The 19,682-nt window shown below is 37.8% G+C and overlaps 1 protein-coding gene across 1 annotated transcript; it reads left to right on the forward strand.

Annotated features, from left to right (window-relative positions):
• Positions 1-6: 6 nt before the first annotated feature.
• Positions 7-16,129, forward strand: LOC121423040 (cytosolic Fe-S cluster assembly factor nubp1-B-like). The gene is made up of 10 exons (XM_041618320.1): positions 7-149; positions 1,617-1,718; positions 2,351-2,484; positions 4,155-4,256; positions 9,912-10,002; positions 10,414-10,568; positions 11,457-11,567; positions 13,804-13,906; positions 14,807-14,890; positions 15,451-16,129. Exons 1-10 carry the CDS (start codon positions 119-121, stop codon positions 15,495-15,497), a joined length of 960 nt encoding a protein of 319 aa, XP_041474254.1. The 5' UTR covers positions 7-118; the 3' UTR covers positions 15,498-16,129.
• Positions 16,130-19,682: the final 3,553 nt, after the last annotated feature.

Raw genomic sequence — 19,682 nt, forward strand, 5'->3', positions numbered from 1 at the left:
ACGTGTCGTTGTCGTATCAGAAATGATTTACGATACCCTTGTTTATTAAATTTTTTAGCAACTATTAAAAACGCATTTACCATTTTTCCCTCAGTCCCCAGCGCATCTTTAAGATAAGATGTCTGAAGTTCCAGAAAATGCACCAGAACGTAAGTATATATTTGACATTCCGAGCATTGATTTTCTGTTTTTGCCCATCCCCATTCGTTCATTTTTGTGTTTGTCAGAATAGATCGAATGTATAATGAATGTATTGTAGGCATGCAATACAGGCGAGGCACACTCGAGTCAAGGACAAAGTTTCATTGCCATCCTGCCTGAGGGGAATCTACAGGTAGGATGGTATGCCAATCATTAAAATATCACTTGTGACCAAAAATACTAATTTCCGTACAGTTGCAAAAGCAATTTATTTTGCTTGGGGGTAATTTTTGTATTCACCAGACTCCAGCGGTGCCGCTGGAAAACTTAAATTTTAATTGGGCATATTTTTGTGTACGCCCTCTATTGGTAAAAAGTCATATGGCAAGAAAATTTTCATTTTCCATTCTCCATTTTTAATTTAGAAAAAATAATTACATGTAAAGGAATCAAATTTACTTAAAGGACAGGTCCACCCCAACAAAAACTTGATTTTAATAAAAAATTCAACAAGCATAACACTGAAAATTTCATCAAAATCGGATGTAAAATAAGAAAGTTATGGCATTTTAAAGTTTCGCTTATTTTAACAAAATAGTTATATGAACGAGCCAGTTACATCCAAATGAGAGAGTTGATGACATCACTCACTATTTCTTTTGTATTTTATTATATGAAATATGAAATATTTTTATTTTCTCGTCATTGTCATGTGAAATGAAGTTTCATTCCTCCCTGAACACGTGGAATTCCATTATTTTAACATTTTGTGCTTAGTTCAGGCAATGAGGTCCTAATCATCTTCAATTAGTAAATGTATAATTCAAACAATAAAAAACTAAAGAAATAGTGAGTGAGTGACGTCATCGACTCTCTCATTTGGATGTAATTGGCTCGTTCATATAACTATTTTGTTGAAAATAAGCAAAACTTTGAAATGTCATAACTTTCTTATTTTACATCCGATTTTGATGAAATTTTCAGCATTGTGCTTGTCAGATTTTTCTCTATTGATTTAAATCAACATTTTTCTGAGGTGGACTTGACCTTTAAGTCTAGAGCCCAATAATAGCTCAGCTGTACATGGAATCTGATAGTGTCAAACTGACAATCACACATTTGTTCCAAAGAGAAAGATAAAATAAGCTAAACATTGCCAACCTTATTTTGCCACACATGGAGTACTAACAGAGAACAATCATAACATTGTTACATCATAACATTGTTCATTGAATGAGTGCTCAAAGGTTCATTACATGCCACTGCACACAGAAAAATCAAGCCATAAAAGTCGTGTGTTGTGGACGTCACTTCAGCACGCGCGACCCACTACTACTATAAATGCGCTAGTTATAAATCCACTGCCAAACATTCTGTGTGCGAGGTTAGTATACCGGTACTAATCTTTGCACTAGTGTGAGTGGTCTAGCTCTAGATTCTATATTGATATTTGAGATATAAAATTATAATTTCAGATTGTCCAGGAACAGGGAGTGAAGATGCTGGGAAGGCATCGGCATGTCAAGGATGCCCAAATCAGAATATATGCAGCAGTGCTAAACCCACTATAGACCCAGGTGAGTGACGCTGGCAGTATCAAAATGTTATTTGCTTGCAACAAGAAAGCTGTAGGCTTATGTCTTTGTGCTGGATCTAAGTATCAGTGGTAGCAAAGTAGAGTATTTCCAGATGTGCAGTGAATTTGGAAAGATTTAGAGCCTAAGGATTACCACATTGGTTTTTGTTTTCTTTTACTTTTATAATTGTATGTTTTTTTTATCCTTATAATTTTTATTGTTCTGAAGTCAATTTGTACATTTAAGAGCAAAGTTACACTTAAAAACAGTGCCACCATTTCTTAATATGTTTGTTTATTTATTAATGTTTATGTATGTAATTCAAAAACCATGTACATGTAGTCTCTGTTTGTGTGTATGAAACTTTGCAAATTGATTTGTGCATACGCCTGAATCTCCATTATGTATTATTGCATTAATTATGGACAATAAAAATTAAAATTCTTCCTCTCCCTCTACTACTACTTGTTCTTCTTCTTCGTTGTTGTCTACTTCTTCCTCTTCCTCCTCCTCTTCTTCCTCTTCTTCTTCCACTACTTCCTTCCCCTATTCCTCTATCTCTTCCTTCTTCTACTTCTCCTTTTCCTCTTCTCTATCTCCTCCGTTTCTATCCTATCTCTCACTCTTTCCAGCTGTTGCAGAGATCAAGGAGAGAATGTCTTCAGTGAAACACAAGCTGCTGATACTGTCTGGGAAAGGTGGCGTTGGCAAGAGTACGTTCACCTCTCACCTCGCGAGGGGAATGGCTCGAGATGAAGACACACAGGTACCTAGCCATTCAAAACAGAAAATGGATAGTTGAATTGGGTGGTGAATTGCTGATTGATCAAACTACAATTTGTCTATTTCTAACTCCCACTTCCCTAGTCTGATTCTCTTATGCCTCATTCTATATAAATGATAATAATAATAATAGCCAATTTTTATAAAGCACTTTTCCCAGAATGGCTCAAAGCGCGTGACAGCACATCATTACCGCGGTCATTTGATTCATTTCAATCCCGCATAAAAAAGTGCACAATTTACACTCCCTGGGGAGCATTCCTTGCATTCATCGCAGCCTCATTATGGCGCTGGCAAAATCAAACATACAATAACTTTCGCATCCTACCGGGTACCCATTAAGCACCTGGGTTGAGAAGGGCAAAGTGTGGATTAACGCCTTGCCAAAGGACGCTAGACAGCGATGGGATTTGAACACATGACCCTCTGTTTTCAAGACGAGAGTCAGAACCACTACACCACGGCTCCTCCACATTTATTCAATGAATAAATAAATATGAAGAAGTGAATATAAAGAAATAAATATAGATAGTTAAAAAGATAGTCATCCTAAATGAATAGTTTTTGTTGTTCTGCTCTGAAGCACCTTGAGCATCTAATCAAGATGGAAGTGCACTATACTGATATCATGTAATATTAATATCCTAATTTGTCTGAAACCAGATTGTCTGTGAACCATTAGATCTGATGAACATTTTATAGCCCATTCAATATTCTTTTTTTTTGTTAAGCTATAGCCATATTGACGAATATCTATTTGGTCTAACGCCACTTTTTCTTGTGGTCAGATTAATTGTTATATGAACCAAATTTCAAATTATTGAACCAAAATATTAAACTTGTAGATGAATTGGAAATGATAAGAATATATGAGCTCTGGACTAAATGAGTTAGACCAGGTGATGTTTGGACCAAACTTCAATTAGAACAAGTTTATTGTAGGCCAAGTGGGTTTAGCCCATATGATTTGATATAAGACTATCTGCTTGTAGACGAAGAATTGAATTTGAAAATATGACATGTTATTCATGCTTCCATGACCATAGTTTAATTTCATTGATATATAAATAAATATATCAGTATTGTGAGAGAGCTAAAATGAAAAGAATATCAAATATTTTACTTTCTTATCAAATATTTTACTCTCAGCTCAATGTGGGTGCATTGTGGTCTAGTGGTTCTGACTCTTGCCTTTCACACAGAGGGTTGTGGGTTCAAATCCTAGCCAATGCGTGTTTTTCTTCAGCAAGAAATTTATCCACACTGTGCTGCACTCGACCCAGCTGAGGTAAATGGGTACCGGCAGGAAGTCGTTCCTCAAAAAGCTGTGCGCACCAGAATCGGTAGACTAGCATAGCCAGGGTAATATAGGAGTGCCTTGAGCACCAAACTAGGTGGATATGTGTGCTATACAAATCTTATTTATCAAATGCCTCTGTCATATGTTTCATCAAAACAGCGCGATGGGAAAATTTTAACAGAATCCAATCACATCGGATGAATTGTGTGGAATCTGTGACTCAGGCCTTGAATAAATGAATGAATTGAAATAAAATGTATTGAATTACATTGATATTTCAACATGTTGAAGCTGTTGTTGGGGAAAAAAAAGATTGATTCGCACTTGAGATTCCATCCTTTTTTTTGTTACAGGTTGCTGTTTTAGATATTGATATCTGCGGACCGTCTATACCAAGGATTATGGGATTGAATAACGAACAGGTGCATCAGAGTGGTTCAGGATGGTCCCCTGTGGTAAGTCTCATAATGTAGCTCGAATGTAATAATAACTTCAAGATTTGATTCCAGTCTCTAATTTGTCCTTTTTGTAAATGAAAATACTGTGTTCTTAAATGTTCTAAAAATATTATTACATGTTCTTAGGTAAAATATACAAATCATAAACAGCTGTAAAAAATGAACATGTGACCCCCCCCAAAAAAAAAAAATTACTTTCATACACACACTGCTCTGTATAGAGGTTTACAAACGCATGCTAAATTGTGAACACTACAAAAACATTCATTGGCAAATTTTCCATGAATACAGGTTTCTGTTGTATTTTGCATTTATTTTTTATGATTCCACTTAATCTTTCATATTTTGAGTTGTTTTTAGCCTAAAGAATGTGTGTTTTCCATGAAATTCTGTATATTCCATGTTCTTCCCAAATTCTGTGAATATTTTATGATCTTTTAATACCTTGGATAACACCTTGGATGTAGGCATTAAAGTTTATAACTTATTTGCCTCTCGATGTCTTCTCATTAAGAATTCCAGACACATTTAATGGTGCTGTACAGCATTTGAACATGGACAGGCAAAATTTTCATTAGGCCTAGGGTCAAATTTCTCTTTTCTGGAGTTCCAAAATTTCAACAAATTGGATTTTAAGCTGTTCACAGATGGGCTTTTGGCTACATTTGAGGGGAGGTTGTTCCATTCGTTGAGGCAACTCTGTGAAAAGGAGCTGTGTCTAAGTCTAGACTTCTTTCCAATATTGTAATAATAATGACCATGAATTTTACTGCCTGGTAGATGGTCGAAAAAGTGTGAGGAATCAAGGTCATCATGGCCATGCAATATTTTGTTCACCTGAATCATGTCCGCTCTGTGACGTCTGTTGGCAAGAGATGGCAAGTCCTGGGGGGCGTTTCATGAAAGGACTTGTCGGACATTTTATCCGACAAGTACCAGTTTATCCGACAGTTACCATAGGAACAGTGCCTCTCAGCCAATCAGAATCAAGGAAAGATGTCAGATCTGACAACTTGTCAGATGAAAATACTGATGAAATGCTCAGTTCTCTCAGTCTCCTTTTGAACTCGTACATTCATGATAAAATAAAGAATGCAGAATTTTTCCAGGTCCTTTCCCAGAGATAGTTAATAGGCAGAGTCATAAAATAAAGAATTTTATACATATTTCAGAAAACAAATATATTTTTTCTTAAATATTTATATTCTATCACTATAGAGTTAGTGACCTTTGAAGTATAAAATACAGATCGTAGAATCTTTGATGAGTGACGACTGAAGACACCGGTATAATAATTTATTAAGAACATTATTGTGTCTATGCCTGACCTGCTTCAAGCATGATTTTACGGGGTCCGACCACTTGACCGAAGGTCCGCGAGGCCGAGGGTCCGCGAGTCCGAGGGACCGCGAGACCGAGGGTCCGCGAGACCGAAGGCCCGCGAGACCGACTTTTTTCCCTTCATCGGTTGCCGCGGTCGAGTGGTTTAAGACGCCTCGTTGCAGTGGCGTAACAGGTGCCTGTTAACGGGAGGGGGGTGCCAAATAATTCCCGGTAACTATATGGAATCAGTGGCGTTGCTAGGATTTCATGCCTCGTGAGAAAGAGACACATATCTCACCAACAAATTATAATGCGAGCACGCCTGCTCACCACCGCCCTAGCGGTGGTGCGAAACACGTACTGCGCGCACGAAACGTCTCTCTAGGGGGGTGTGGTGCAGGGAGGGGGTGTTTCTTCTACTTACAGTCTAAACTTACGATCAGAGGTGTCGATCCTGGGGGTATAGGGGGGGGGGAACATATCGTTTACCCCCCCCCCAATAATTCCGGATGTGTAAAAATAAAATAAGATTGTAATGTTAGACAGAAATCGGCAAGCGAAATTGAGATGCACAACTCGTTTCTTATTCAAAATCGTGCTCAAAATATCCGTTTTTCAGAGTGGAATATAAAAATTTTCAGCTCGCGTTTCGCGCTCGCATCACTTCTTTAGCCATAAACCCATACTTTTCATGATTAAATAGGTGAATAGAATGTCCCGTTTTCAGGTAAACCTAAAAAAACCTCCCGCTTTGATTTGCAATAACATTTGGTTGGATATACATCTTGTTCTTTATTAAAAACGTCCATTAAACTGTCATTTTTTTAGATCGAAATATCAAAATTTTCAGCTCGCGCGCTTGCGTCAATTGTTCTTTTAATTAGTTACCCATCTTAATCATTGTTACCAAAATGCTTGGAATATCAAGCTTTCAACCGGCAACCGATGAAGGGAAAAAAGTCGGTCTCGCGGACCTTCGGCCTCGCGGGCCTTCGGTCTCGCGGACCCTCGGTCTAGCGGGCTGTCACCGATTTTACATTTAGGAGGGTCTGTTTGTTGCCGGCGTGCCGCCCAATTTTACAATTTATTGATAAAATATTTGCCCCGTGTTTGAAGATTTCTTAGAGTAGGGAGATGGTCATTAGATATGGCCTTTTCCTGAAAAGCTGAGAAACTTTAGATAACACTTTTCCGTGTGAGATCTCCTCCTCGAGCCTCATAAACTCAAAAGTTTTTCGCTTGAAGCAATTAACCCTCAACCTTATCGGTCCACTGATCTTGCTGTTTATTTTTTAACAGCAGATATGATATTTGACCTTACTTTAGACCATTTCAAGTCACAGATGTAGTTGAAGCCATCCTCAAGGCCACATTGTGCCGGCCTTGGCCTCAGTCCGAGTCAAATGTATTAAGTCTATGGGAGAGGGGTTTCTCCCTCGGCCTCGTCTGCATCCCTGTTTCCTATCTTGTGAGATATTTATTGCAACATTGACCATGTGTCTGGCATTGGCGTTTCCTATTATTTCCCAGAGTGAGATTCTTGTCTTGTTAATTGTTAATTCTTCATTGCTGCCTGAACTCTTTCATCTGCTTGAAGTAAACCAGTATGCCGTTGTCTGTGCATGATGCTAATACTGACTTGAGGGATAGTAGGCTGGGATATTCAGACCTTGTTGGTTGTGCTGCTTGTGCACAAATTTCCTCTTGTGGCAGAAGGTTACCTCTTGTGGCATATCAAGTCGCTTCTTCATGATTCTTGAGCTGCAATCGCCGAGATTAGATCTTTGCGGGGTCATGTTCATGTACAGAATCATATGCAGAAATTCAATTGGATCAGGATTTGGATGGATACGGCTCATCAATGCTCCAGAGGAGGAAATCAAGTTGACCATGTGAAGTGCATTTGTCAGAAAAGAATTCTGTATTTCTTTTCGCTACAAAGTTCTTTCCTAGAGACATAATGACACGTTGTCCTTTATAGCAGATATGAACCAAGAGCTTTAATTGCACCTCATTCCTCAACAAAGGTACTTAAATCTGGACAAGTACCTAACCTAAATGCATCATTCTGAATTAAAGCAGTCTTTTAATATCGACCAACTTGAGTGATAACACCCTATTTCATCACTAAATACTTTCATATCACAGTATTAGGTGATCTAGTAGCAAAATAAGTACTTTTCCTTTCAAAACATTTTAGTTTCTCTATCATAGGCCTATATATTCTCTGTATTATTAATAGCACTCTATTAGTAATTACTAGCTATCAAGAAAGTCAACTAGAAACCACTTAGTGATGAAACATTAGCCCCATCTTACAAAGAGTTACGATTGATCCAGTCAACCACAACTATGGAAAGCCAGCAAGGTCAACATTTACAATACATGTTTGTCCAAAATATATTTCTAGATATGATGTATATTCATATATTCACTGTTTTCTGGAAAATTCAGTATGCTTCTCTTTGTTTTCAAAGGACCTTGTGCAAAATTCCTAAAGAAAAAATTAGGACATTAATGGATTTCCATATACTTGAGGTTTGATCGGATTAATTGTAACTTTTTGCAACACGGGGCCATGGTGTTGGTCAGTTCACTCCTATTGTAACTTTAATGATAGAAATCCAGTCTGTATACAAATCTATCTTTATCTGAGGCCTGTTGCAGAGAGAGTTCCAATCAATCCCAATTCTAAATATTATGCGCAACTTGATTTTCAACCAATCAAAAGCGCGCAGTTTGGACTTGCAAGATGATTTTTGTCTCGCCCACCAGAGGTGAAGGCGAGACTTAGGGATCCAAATGTCGTCCGTCCGTCACAAACCTGTAATGACACATAACTCCACAACCGTAAATCGCTTTTCAACCAAACATGGATGGTAGATGGACCTTGGGGACCTGCATGTTATGCTTTAGTCGGAGGTCACATGGTAAGGTCAAAGGCAATTTTCAGGTCAACGTTACAGTTTACATGCAAGACTCTCTTATGACATCTAACTCCGCAACTGTATGTCGCTTTTCAATTGAACTTGGATGATAGATGGACTTGCATGTTATGCTGCAGTCTGAGGTCATATGGTAAGGTCAAAGGTCGTTTTCAGGTCAACGTTAAAGTTTACATGCAAGACTCTCTTATGACACCTAACTCTGCAACCGTATGTCGCTTTTCAACCAAACTTGGATGGTAGATGGACTTGGGGGACCTGCATGTTATGCTGCAGTCTGAGGTCATATGGTGAGGTCAAAGGTCATTATCAGGTCAACGTTAAAGTTAACATGCAAGATTCTTATGACACCTAACTCCGCAACTGTATGTCGCTTTTCAATCAAACTTGGATGGTAGATGGACTTGGGGGACCTGCATGTTATGCTGCAGTCGGAGGTCACATGGTAAGGTCAAAGGTCATTTTCAGGTCAAAGTTAAAGTTTACATGCAAGACTCTCTTATGACACCTAACTCCACAACCGTAAGTCACTTTTCAACCAAACTTGGATGGGAGATGGACTTGGGGGACCTGCATGTTATGCTGCAGTCGGAGGTTATATGGTTAGGTCAAAGGTCTTTTTGAGGTCAACGTTAAAGGGTACATGGAAGACTCTCTTATGACACCAAACTCCACAACCGTAAGTCACTTTTCAACCAAACCTGGATGGGAGATGGACTTGGGGGACCTGCACGTTATGCTGCAGTCGGAGGTCATATGGTTAGTTCAAAGGTCTTTTTGAGGTCAACGTTAAAGGGTACATGCAAGACTCTCTTATGACTCCTAACTCCACAACCGTAAGTCACTTTTCAACCAAACCTGGATGGGAGATGGACTTGGGGGACCTGCACGTTATGCTGCAGTCGGAGGTCATATGGTTAGGTCAAAGGTCTTTTTGAGGTCAACGTTAAAGTTTACATGCAAGACTTTCTTATGACATCTAACTCCGCAACCGTAAGTTACTTTTCAACAAAACTTGGATGGTAGATGTACTTAGGCGACCTGCATGTTATGCTGCAGTCGGAGGTCACATGGTAAGATCAAAGGTCATTTTCAGATCAACGTTAAAGTTTACGTGCAAGGCTCTTATGCAAAGTGTTATTCCATCCCAGTCATTTCAGAATAAAGTTTCAATTACAATTCTCTTGCGTGCCCTCGCAAATCACGATATTTCTGGTTATTTTTCATAAGTGGGCGAGACACAAAATTACTTTTGCCTTGTTTTTTAATTGCGTTTACATGCAACTCTATCTGTAACGGACCCCTGGTTGAATATTAAGACAGTCTCTAATGATCAGAATGAATTATTAACTGCTTTTCTGTTTCTATATTCTTGTTAATCCAGTATGTAGATGACAATCTAGGTGTTATGTCTGTTGGATTCTTGCTCAATAGTCCCAATGATGCTGTCATTTGGAGAGGACCTAAGAAAAATGGTAATCATCAAATTCACATTTTTTTGTTAATTTGTGATGAAATGTTTGTTGGTTTTTTACGACTAGCTTTCTACTATTGTGACTCATGCCGCGATTGCTATCGCATATTATCCGCCAACCAGGAAGATTTTATTAGATTTAGTAAGACTTCTTTCAATCAAATTAGCAAAATAAAAGAAAAAATAAGGTTTTGTTAAGTACGTGCAGTATGTTTTTAGTTCAAGTTCAAGTTTTATTTTCATTTCCATCAATAACATTACATACATGTTTAGATTTACCATTTAGTATGTTATAGCCCCCAACAAATTTTGTTTTCTTTGTTTTAGTAAGATTTTTCATTTTCAGAAGTTGGCAGGTATGATTTATGAAGTAGTCAATTATGATCATTCTCATCACTATATTCTTTGCCAGGTTTAATCAAGCAATTCTTACGAGACGTCGACTGGGGAGATGTTGATTACTTGGTGGTAGACACGCCCCCTGGTACCTCCGATGAGCATCTGTCTATCGTCCAGTACTTGAAAGGAGCCGGGGTGGATGGAGCTGTTATAATCACCACTCCTCAGGTGAACTTATCTCATCTCATTTGTGATCCCACCATCCCCCCAAAAGCTGCCAGGGAAGCTTCTCTGTGAATGAACAGGAATGTGTTCTTTTAAAATAAAAATGAGAAAATGAGCTTATCTGAAGGAATAATTCTTCTTTGTACTGTCAGAATTTAAGCTGTCGAGTTAATTAAATGATGAGATGAAGAGTTTCTTTGGAAATTGACACTGTCACCCATGATGTAATATACAAAATTGTATGTTTGATTGTACATGAATTATTAGAATTTATTTTGAATTGATTTCATTATGCTAGAATTAAAATTTAGCTATAAATCTATAGATAAAGCCCTACAAGTGCCTTTTTTTAAAAAGAATTTTGTGTGATTCTCATCAAACAAACATGAAGAAATAATCAGTATCAAAGTATCTTTTTTATGTATTTCTATCGTATATGACTTTTGAAATTCTTTTTCAATGGAAGTCATTGGCAACTTTTTTCCAATCATAAAGAAGATGAATTTTGATTGAAATTAGTAGTGGAATATAGGTATCAGTACTGGTAGATATGAAGTCAGCTAGAAACAGAATTTGCATTGGTTTCGTACGTGCAATCATGTTCTTTTAGCAATTTGGGGTATGCACATGCATTAACATAATGTTGCGTACTTCCAGAATCAGGTACCTGGGCGTCACAAACTTGTTCTCAAAAGTCGCACAAGACAAGATAGAAAAAAACGTAATGGAAGGACAAAGTGTGAAGCATTCACATTATAGATTTATTGCAAAAAAAATGCTGGGGGCATTTTAGGCACCCCCCTCCATTCCTGTTCGGATTATGTACTCACAAATTCTGTCCAAGGTGTAGTAATCACATTTGTTAACCTCTATTACTGTTGTTTGATTCAGGAAGTCTCGTTGATGGATGTGAGGAAAGAGATCAGTTTCTGTCGTAAAGTACAGGTTCCGATCATAGGGGTGGTGGAGAATATGAGTGGCTTTGTCTGCCCCAAATGCAAGGTAAGAAACAAAAGAAGTTGATGTGGAGGTGGTACACAAATGTGACTAATACCTCAGTCACATTTACTCTACGGCGGCCGTACGACGAGTCGAAAACAACCATTCAATTTTCATTTGTATTCAAACCACCTATATGTAGCTGGTACAAAAAAAAATGTTGAAATGGCTGTTTTTAACTCGGTGTATGGCCTCCGTAGAGCAAATTTGACTGAGGTATTAGAGTAGCTCTTAAATTTGTATTTCTGTGTGGTATAAAAGGCTTCACTAAATTTGTCAAATTATACTAAGAGGAGGTGCGCTACTGTGCATTGATCAATAAATATGCACGTTGCATTTCGTATGTGTCAGCGTTTAATGGGGTACTCCAGGCTGATTTGAACAGATTAAGAAAAATCAGACCAACAAGACACTGAAGACTTGATCAAAATCGGACAAGGAATAACAAATAACAAAGATATGGCCTTTTAAAGATTTGCATTATTCCAGTGCAACAGTTCTAGCCATGTCTTTATGAATTTTCAAAAAGCAAACTGATGATGTCATATCCGTACATGTTTTTTATATTCATCATATGAAATTAGGCCTATTCAAATTTTTTCCTTCAATAACCCCAAAAATATTGGAATAAAAAAAAAGTGCATTAGATATTCATTGCTGGAACTTATTTCATTACGAGGGAGACGTTTCATTCACACATATAAGAAAAAGAAAGTGGAGATGTGACATCATCAGCACATCGAGTGAATATTCATGATGACGTGCATATATTAAACTGTATTCACAATACATTGCTAAACTTTAAAATTTAGTAACTTGGCTATTTGTTATCCGATTTTGTGAATTCTGTGAATTTTACATTTATTTAGATATATTTTCAGCTCGGAACATGAATCTAAGTGATACACCCCCAGGTATATCACTGGACAGTTAGCCATTCCCAACCATGCATTTATCCAATATCTTACCCATTGGATACACATGTTGCATAAATCCACCGAGTGGTCTACACCTACTTCGTCTACTTTCCGTTTGGTCTCGTCCCACATGGTCTAATCCTAGTTGGTCTACTAAACATTCGGTCTAATTGCCATCTAGCCCATTTACAATTTTCTCTCATTCCCAATCCGGCTGTAACCATTCCGTCTAATACTAATGATGTTATACAAATAGCGAATAGGCATGAGTGCATTCGATGAAAGAAACACTCTATTCAACGTTGAATAGAACATCTTTCATTCACCTCGTGAAATCTCGCACAATTGCACAAATAAGAATATTCGCCATTTGTGTTGTACAACGCCTCAGAGCTTAGCGAAAATGTTTTTTTAAATATATAAAAAAAGTTTTTCCCTGCAGTTATTTATGAAAAGGAAGCAAAAAGCAAAACCCACAAGCGCACATGACCTCGGGCAGCATTGCGCATGTAGCCAGCAAGCTATGCGCGTATTTCACCTTCATTTTTTACTGAGCTAAAGAATTTAATCGTATTGTAAAGTCACCTTGTAAAGCCATGCAACGGTACATTTTAGCTAGTACATTTTGGATGGTACGTCTTGTGTGCAACAGTACAAATGTTTGACATTCAGCCTCCCATTTGCTTGCGTACAGCAAGCTAAGTACTAGTAGGCGTAAAATACCAAATAGCACATAGGTACTTTTCCTCTCAAAAGCATCTTCGTATTTTCTACACAAATGAAATTGTAGGCTAAATTATTAACTGTTTTGCTAATAGTTATCTCAATAGGTATGTTTTAGGACTAGCTATTATCAACATATTGGTTAGCTCACTTCCTCTTTTAAATAAGTTGACATGAACAGATGTGCCTTTATGTTCTTTATGTTAGTGTTGAGTTTTACGAGTTCAGAATGTCAACCGAAATGATTGGTATACGAGAATGAATATTGATTAAGTGGAAGCGCTGTAGTGTAGCGGTTCTGACTATCGCCTTGTACTCAGAGGGTCGTGTGTTCGAATCCCACCATGACCTAGCGTCCTTTGGCAAGATGTCAATCCACACTTTGCCACTCTCGACCCAGGTGTTAAATGGGTACCGGTAGGAAACAACCGTCATTGTGGTTGGTTTTGCAAGTGTGCGCCTAACAGGCTGCTTGAAATGCTATGAATCAAGTGACCGGGTAATAATATTTGTGAAGCGCTTTGCGCAGTCGTAGATTGATAAAGCGCTGTATAAATGACAATTATTATTATTAATTGTTATTGATTATTTTTCTTCAGAATGAATCCCAGATATTTCCTCCTACAACTGGTGGAGCATCCAAGATGTGTGAAGATCTCAAGATTCCACTCCTTGGGAAACTCCCTCTTGATCCTAGAATAGGTAATCATATTTCTCACCCCTCTTTTTCATTAGGTGTTTAGTAGTGCTCTTAGATCATCAACTCAACTACTCCTTGAAGTTCTGAGACTAAGAACTAAGACGCATGGTGAAAGGTCCTCCTACAATGCCCCCAACCCTTTGGAATTCCCTCCCCAGTACTTTCTGATCACAAAGTGTTCTGTACCATGGGCAATGCTTAACATTGAAAAATGAATTTTGATAACTTTGAAAAATGAATTTTGATAACTTTGCAAAATTCAGGAAGTCAGTGTGTGTTAGAATGGGCATCTTCTATAGAAAAACTGTGAACAGTTGTAGAAAAAAGCAAATATCATGTGCTATAATTTCATCCACATGTTGCAATACATTTGCAGACAAATATTTTGTATTTTAGACAATGAACGAGAAGGATAACTTGGTAAAATCCAGGTGACTTTATTTGGCAATGTTGGATGAATCTGAATCATGAAAACAGGAAGTTTGAGATTCAATAGTTTTTATTCAATTTGGGTTAGGGAAAATGAACTCTAATTATGTTAAAATAGGGGATTTGGGATACATTATCTAATCGACCACATGAGAGGGTCATGAGGTCGAACCAGGGGCGGATCCAGGATGTTCTAAAAAGGGGGGCACATATTCCTCGAGCAAAAAAAAGATTTCAACCAAAAAAGAAGGGTGTTTTGTCCACAAAAAACTTTGACAAGCCAAATAAAAGGTCTTAACTTTCAAAAGGGGGGTACACTTCTGTTTTAACATCATTTTACATTACAAATTTTAATCTGCCTCTCAAAGGGGGGGGCACGGGCCGGGCTTGCCTCCCCTCCCCCCCTGGATCTGCCAGTGTTTAGAACAACCATATTAAATGGTCCCCTAATGTTATGTATTTGCTTTCAAAAGGAAAATGCTGTGATGAGGGGAATTCATTCTTTGATGAGGTACCGGATTCACCAGCCACTCAAGCTTATCTAGAGATCATTCAAAGTAAGTAAATTACGGAAGCTTTGCATTCATATATTTTATTATTACCAAACAATTTCTTCTTGTAATATCGGAGATTTTAAGAGCCATCAAGTTCATGAGATGGAGAAATATTTTATCTTTGTCATGGTAAGTGGAGAGCATTATTATGTTAACAACATACAATATTTCATCTTGCCAAGACAACTTAGAAAAGTCATATGTCGCCATGGCAAGTTACGTTATTGACATTTTATGTATCTCACCATGTTGACCTACAATGTGGCCTTTACGTGGAAATACACAACCAAACTATTTCTTTTCCATTCCCTTGTTGATTTTCTTTATTGCTCCTTTTTCATATTTTCTTCTTCTTTTTCATCACTTCAAAAATTCAAGGGGACGGTGTGATACCCCCTCTCCCCCCCCCCCCCCCCCATCATGATTCATGTCAACATTTCCTTGGCCACAGGTCAATGCACAATAAAAGAAATCCCATGATAAAGATCTAAGCATTATCCATTGATAAATGTTTAAGAAATACATAATAAATTTTTCCCATCTATATTCCACCTTTCTTGTAGGGGTGAAATCATACTGTGCAAAGGAAGAGACAATGGATTGCACATGACGGAAGGATGAATAAAATTCTATGAACAAACTGGACAGTCTGTCAGCCATGTTTGGATTGAATACAGTGGACGACTGTGGAGTCCAAATGTAGTGAAGTAATAACTTATATCATGGATATATGAATTTTATCATAATGATAATCAAAGGAACCTCCTGTTGCATTTCCATTTCTGGATACGTTTGTTGATATCAGAGATGCCAGTTTTCAGGCTTTTTCCTGTTTTGAGGCCCTTATTTACAACTTTACAGGCTTTATAATGTACGGCACACATGGAGCTTTTGGCATGTTCTGGCTTCGTTTCATTTCAGGCCTAGCGAGTAAAACTGATTGTACAACGCTTACTTAGCTTGTATGTGAGAAAATTGGAGAGTGACTGTCAAACATTTGTATCATTGTGCACACGATGTACCATCCAAACTTTACCGTTGCACGGCTTTAGGAGGTGATGTCACAATACGATTCGATTTCAGTGCGCTCAGTAAAAATATGAAGGTGAAATGCGCGTAAGCCTGCTGGCGCAATGCTGCCCGAAGCCATGTGCACTTGTGGGATTTTGCTTTTCGCTTTCAATGTTTTTGCTCCCTTATCATAGATTACTGCAGGGAAAACTCTTTTTTTTTTTTTTAATTTTTGCTAAACTCTGAGACGTTGTACAACACGAATATTCTTATTTGTGCGATGGTGTGAGATTTCGCATGAGGTGAAAGAAAGCTGCTCTATTCAACTCGGCCAATGCCTCGTTGAATAGAGCAGCTTTCTTTCACCTCATGCGAAAATTTTGCACTCATGCCTTTTTGCTATTTGTAAACTGGCATCCCTGTGATACACTGGTGTTTCTTGAAGCAAATGGTGATTTTTGACCGACTAAATTGCTCTGCCCCAATCAAATGCAAGGATTTAACCCTAAATAGAATGGGCTATTTTGACACCTAAGAAGACTGGAGTGGAGGGGGGGCTGATTCTGCCCCCCTTATGATCTCGGCCGTTGATCGCAACAGACATTGGCATGGGTGTTAACCATGGCATAATCTATAAAACCATAAGATCAAATTCTGTGAAAAATCTCATTGCTAATTTCATTATGCTAATTTATGTGTAAAATCAAAAGTTTGGTTTAATCAACTAAATAGTGCCCCTTAAATTCTATTTTTGGCTCACACACTCTTTATAGGAATCTGGTCAAATGTACTTTTTAAAAAAAAATCAACATCAAATTTATTTTCTTATGTATTTCTTTGTTTTCTTAATTTCTTATGTATTTATTTGATTTTATACTTTGTTTTTTCAATGGAAATTGTCTGGGAATTTTTTTTTATCATAAATAAGATGAAATTAATTGAATTCAGTCAGTCAAAGTAAAAATAATGATACATTTATGAATTGCTCCAAGCTTTATTTTGTCCAAGATGTAGGGTTAGCGTTAGGGTTGCAATAGGGTTTTATGGTAGGGTAGGGTATAGTGTTAAACCCATGGTTGAAGTTGATTAGTGTGTGGAATTTAGAGCAGAGCAATTGTCGCCAGAGCAAATGTCATGGAACCATTGCCCCTAATTAAACCCATGTAGGGGTAGAGCCTGACTTAACACCCCCCCCCCCCCCCCAAGTCTTGTTGAGAGTCAAAATAACCTAGTCTATTTAATTGGTTAAGCATGAATATTGGTCACACTTGACTCTTTGAAATCAGCCCTAGGTTTAGAAAGTCTATGCTGTTGAAATTGTTCTTATCTTCCATATATTGACTGAGACAAAATTGTAATTGGAATGCTCTGATATGGATCATGATAACTCAAGGTGGTACAGATCAGTTTGTGAAACTAGAAAATACAGTAAAAAAATATAAGATGTTTTTTCTTGGTAAATATTTAATAAATGAGAAATATTTTATATAATTCACCTATTGCTCTTCAGTTATTCTTGTGACTTGTGTATGTGTTCTTTATACTGTAGGCTATCTAACAAAGCTTTACATCTGGTATCATGTAGCCTTGGAGGTCTTCCCACAAGGCCAAGGAATTGTGTTTATTTATCAAGATTATTTTCTGCTTAGCCTAATTTTAAACACTTTCTTTTGGTTTCAGGACATGCCCTAGAGGTGCAAAGTTGACTTCTACTGTATGTGGTTAACATGACTATCATTTTTTTTCTAGAGTGTACTTTTTCACTTTACATGGAACATCAGGATAAGCTGAAAATATTTTGATGTAGAAGTAGATACGCATCACTCGGCCTAGTGGACCCTTTGCCTTCCCCGTGCACAACACTGATATATTGAACACTATTATAGTCCTGAATCAAATCACTCTTTTGAACACATTATCAAGGAAACAAGAATGACAATTTTATGTTTGACCAATTAAGACAACTTCTCAACTGTCTCTTGATTGTATTGTGTCTCTCAAACCGTGGATTTTACATAGGCTATCCCACTTTTTTTGGACTTTCCATGGAGAAGAGGTGTATATTCACTTGGTCAATAAGGCAGTTGGTCTACATCTCATTGGCCCGAATTCACAAAGGTGGTTTTGAAAACCCACGGTTGAGTCCATGGTTTATGCAGATTTCCTGTATAGATTATGCTTATTTTACCGCGTATATTAAAAAATTCCAATGCTGATGCACGCTTTTGTCACAGTGCGCCAAATTGACGCCTGTTGCCGTGGTTATCCACACTATTTTATTCATTAGTCCACTGTTTTGAATTGATGAATCCACTCTTCAAACAGTGGACTCATGAATAAAATTGCGTATCTTACCATGGTAACAGGCATCAATTTGGCGCAATGTGACAAAAGCATGCATCAGCATTGGATATTTTTTATACACGCACCCAATACACACTAAATTAAGCGTAATCTATACAGGAAATCTGCATAAACCATGGGTTTTCAAAACCACCTTTGTGAATTCGGGCCATATAGTCTAATACCACATGGTCTAAACCCACTTTGTCTTTTATCAATTTGATCAAATAGCCATTTTGATCACTACACTTAGTCTAATACCTGCATAGTATACACCTCATTTAAAATGCTCAGGTGGTCTCATTTCCAACTCATCAACCTACTGTTACTTTATCAAATCAATATTTGATTCATGAAGAGATCATTGAACCAGACAAGACTAGACAGTGTAAGACAAAGTGGACATTGGACAAAATGGGCATAGCCTACCCTGAAAATCAGACAAATTGGTGAATTGACTAAATGGTGTACAAATAGCGAATAGGCATGAGTGCGATAGTGCGAGATTTCGTATGAGGTGAAAGAAAGATGCTTTATTCAACGAGGCGTTGGCCGAGTTGAATAGAGCATTTCTTTCTTTCACCAAATGCGAAATCTCGCACCATTGCACGAATAAGAATATTCACTATTTGTGTTGTACAACTCCTCGGAATCTAGCGAAAAATATAAAACAACGCGTTTTTCCCTCCAGTAATCTATGAAAAGGGAGCAAAAATATTGAAAGCGAAAAGCAAAATCCCACGAGCTGGGCCCACAAGCGCACATGATCTTGGACAGCATTGCACATTTAGCCAGCGGGCTGTACGCGCATTGTCACCTTGTTCAATGAAATCGCATTGTGACGTCACCTCCTACAGCCGTGCAATGGTACATTTTGGATGGTACGTCTTGTGCAACGGTACGAATGTGTGACATTCAGCCTCCCATTTGATCGCGTACAACAAGCTAAGTAGGCGTTGTACAATACTGACTAAACAGCAATTACATCAAATATTTCATTAAATGAACTGGTTCGAAATGAACTAGGATTGGACCATGTGGGACAAGACCAAACAAAGAAGATGAAGGTGTAGACCAATCAGCAAATCCGTATGCACATCCGTTCGGTGAGACATTTGCTCCTGGGACAATTGCTGCTCCAGGCTTAATTTTGTCTAAGATGTAAGGTCAGGGTTGCAAAAGGGTTTTATGCTAGGTTTAGGGAAGGGTATGATGTTAAACCCAGGGTTGAAGTTAGTAATTCGATAAGTGTGTGGAATTTACAGCAGAGCAATTGTCGCCAGAGCAAATGTCATGGAACCATCCGTCCACTCTATACGTGAAAATGAAGAAAATGGGAGTTAAATGTACAATAAGTTTGATTATATTCCGACATTGCCCAGATGAAAAGAAAAAGGGGGATTCCTTTTCTAAGCAAACGGTCAAGCTGCTTTCATAAGTC

The sequence above is a fragment of the Lytechinus variegatus genome, chromosome 10, assembly GCF_018143015.1.
Source record: "Lytechinus variegatus isolate NC3 chromosome 10, Lvar_3.0, whole genome shotgun sequence".
Taxonomy (NCBI): Eukaryota; Metazoa; Echinodermata; class Echinoidea; order Temnopleuroida; family Toxopneustidae; genus Lytechinus; species Lytechinus variegatus.

Bases quoted from the DNA above. Each gene is read 5' to 3' on its own strand.
- LOC121423040 (XM_041618320.1), top strand. From the start codon at position 119: ATGTCTGAAGTTCCAGAAAATGCACCAGAAC. The intron at 4,257-9,911 runs GTAAGTCTCATA...TTGTTAATCCAG, and splicing joins GTTCAGGATGGTCCCCTGTG to TATGTAGATGACAATCTAGG. The intron at 11,568-13,803 runs GTAAGAAACAAA...ATTTTTCTTCAG, and splicing joins TTGTCTGCCCCAAATGCAAG to AATGAATCCCAGATATTTCC.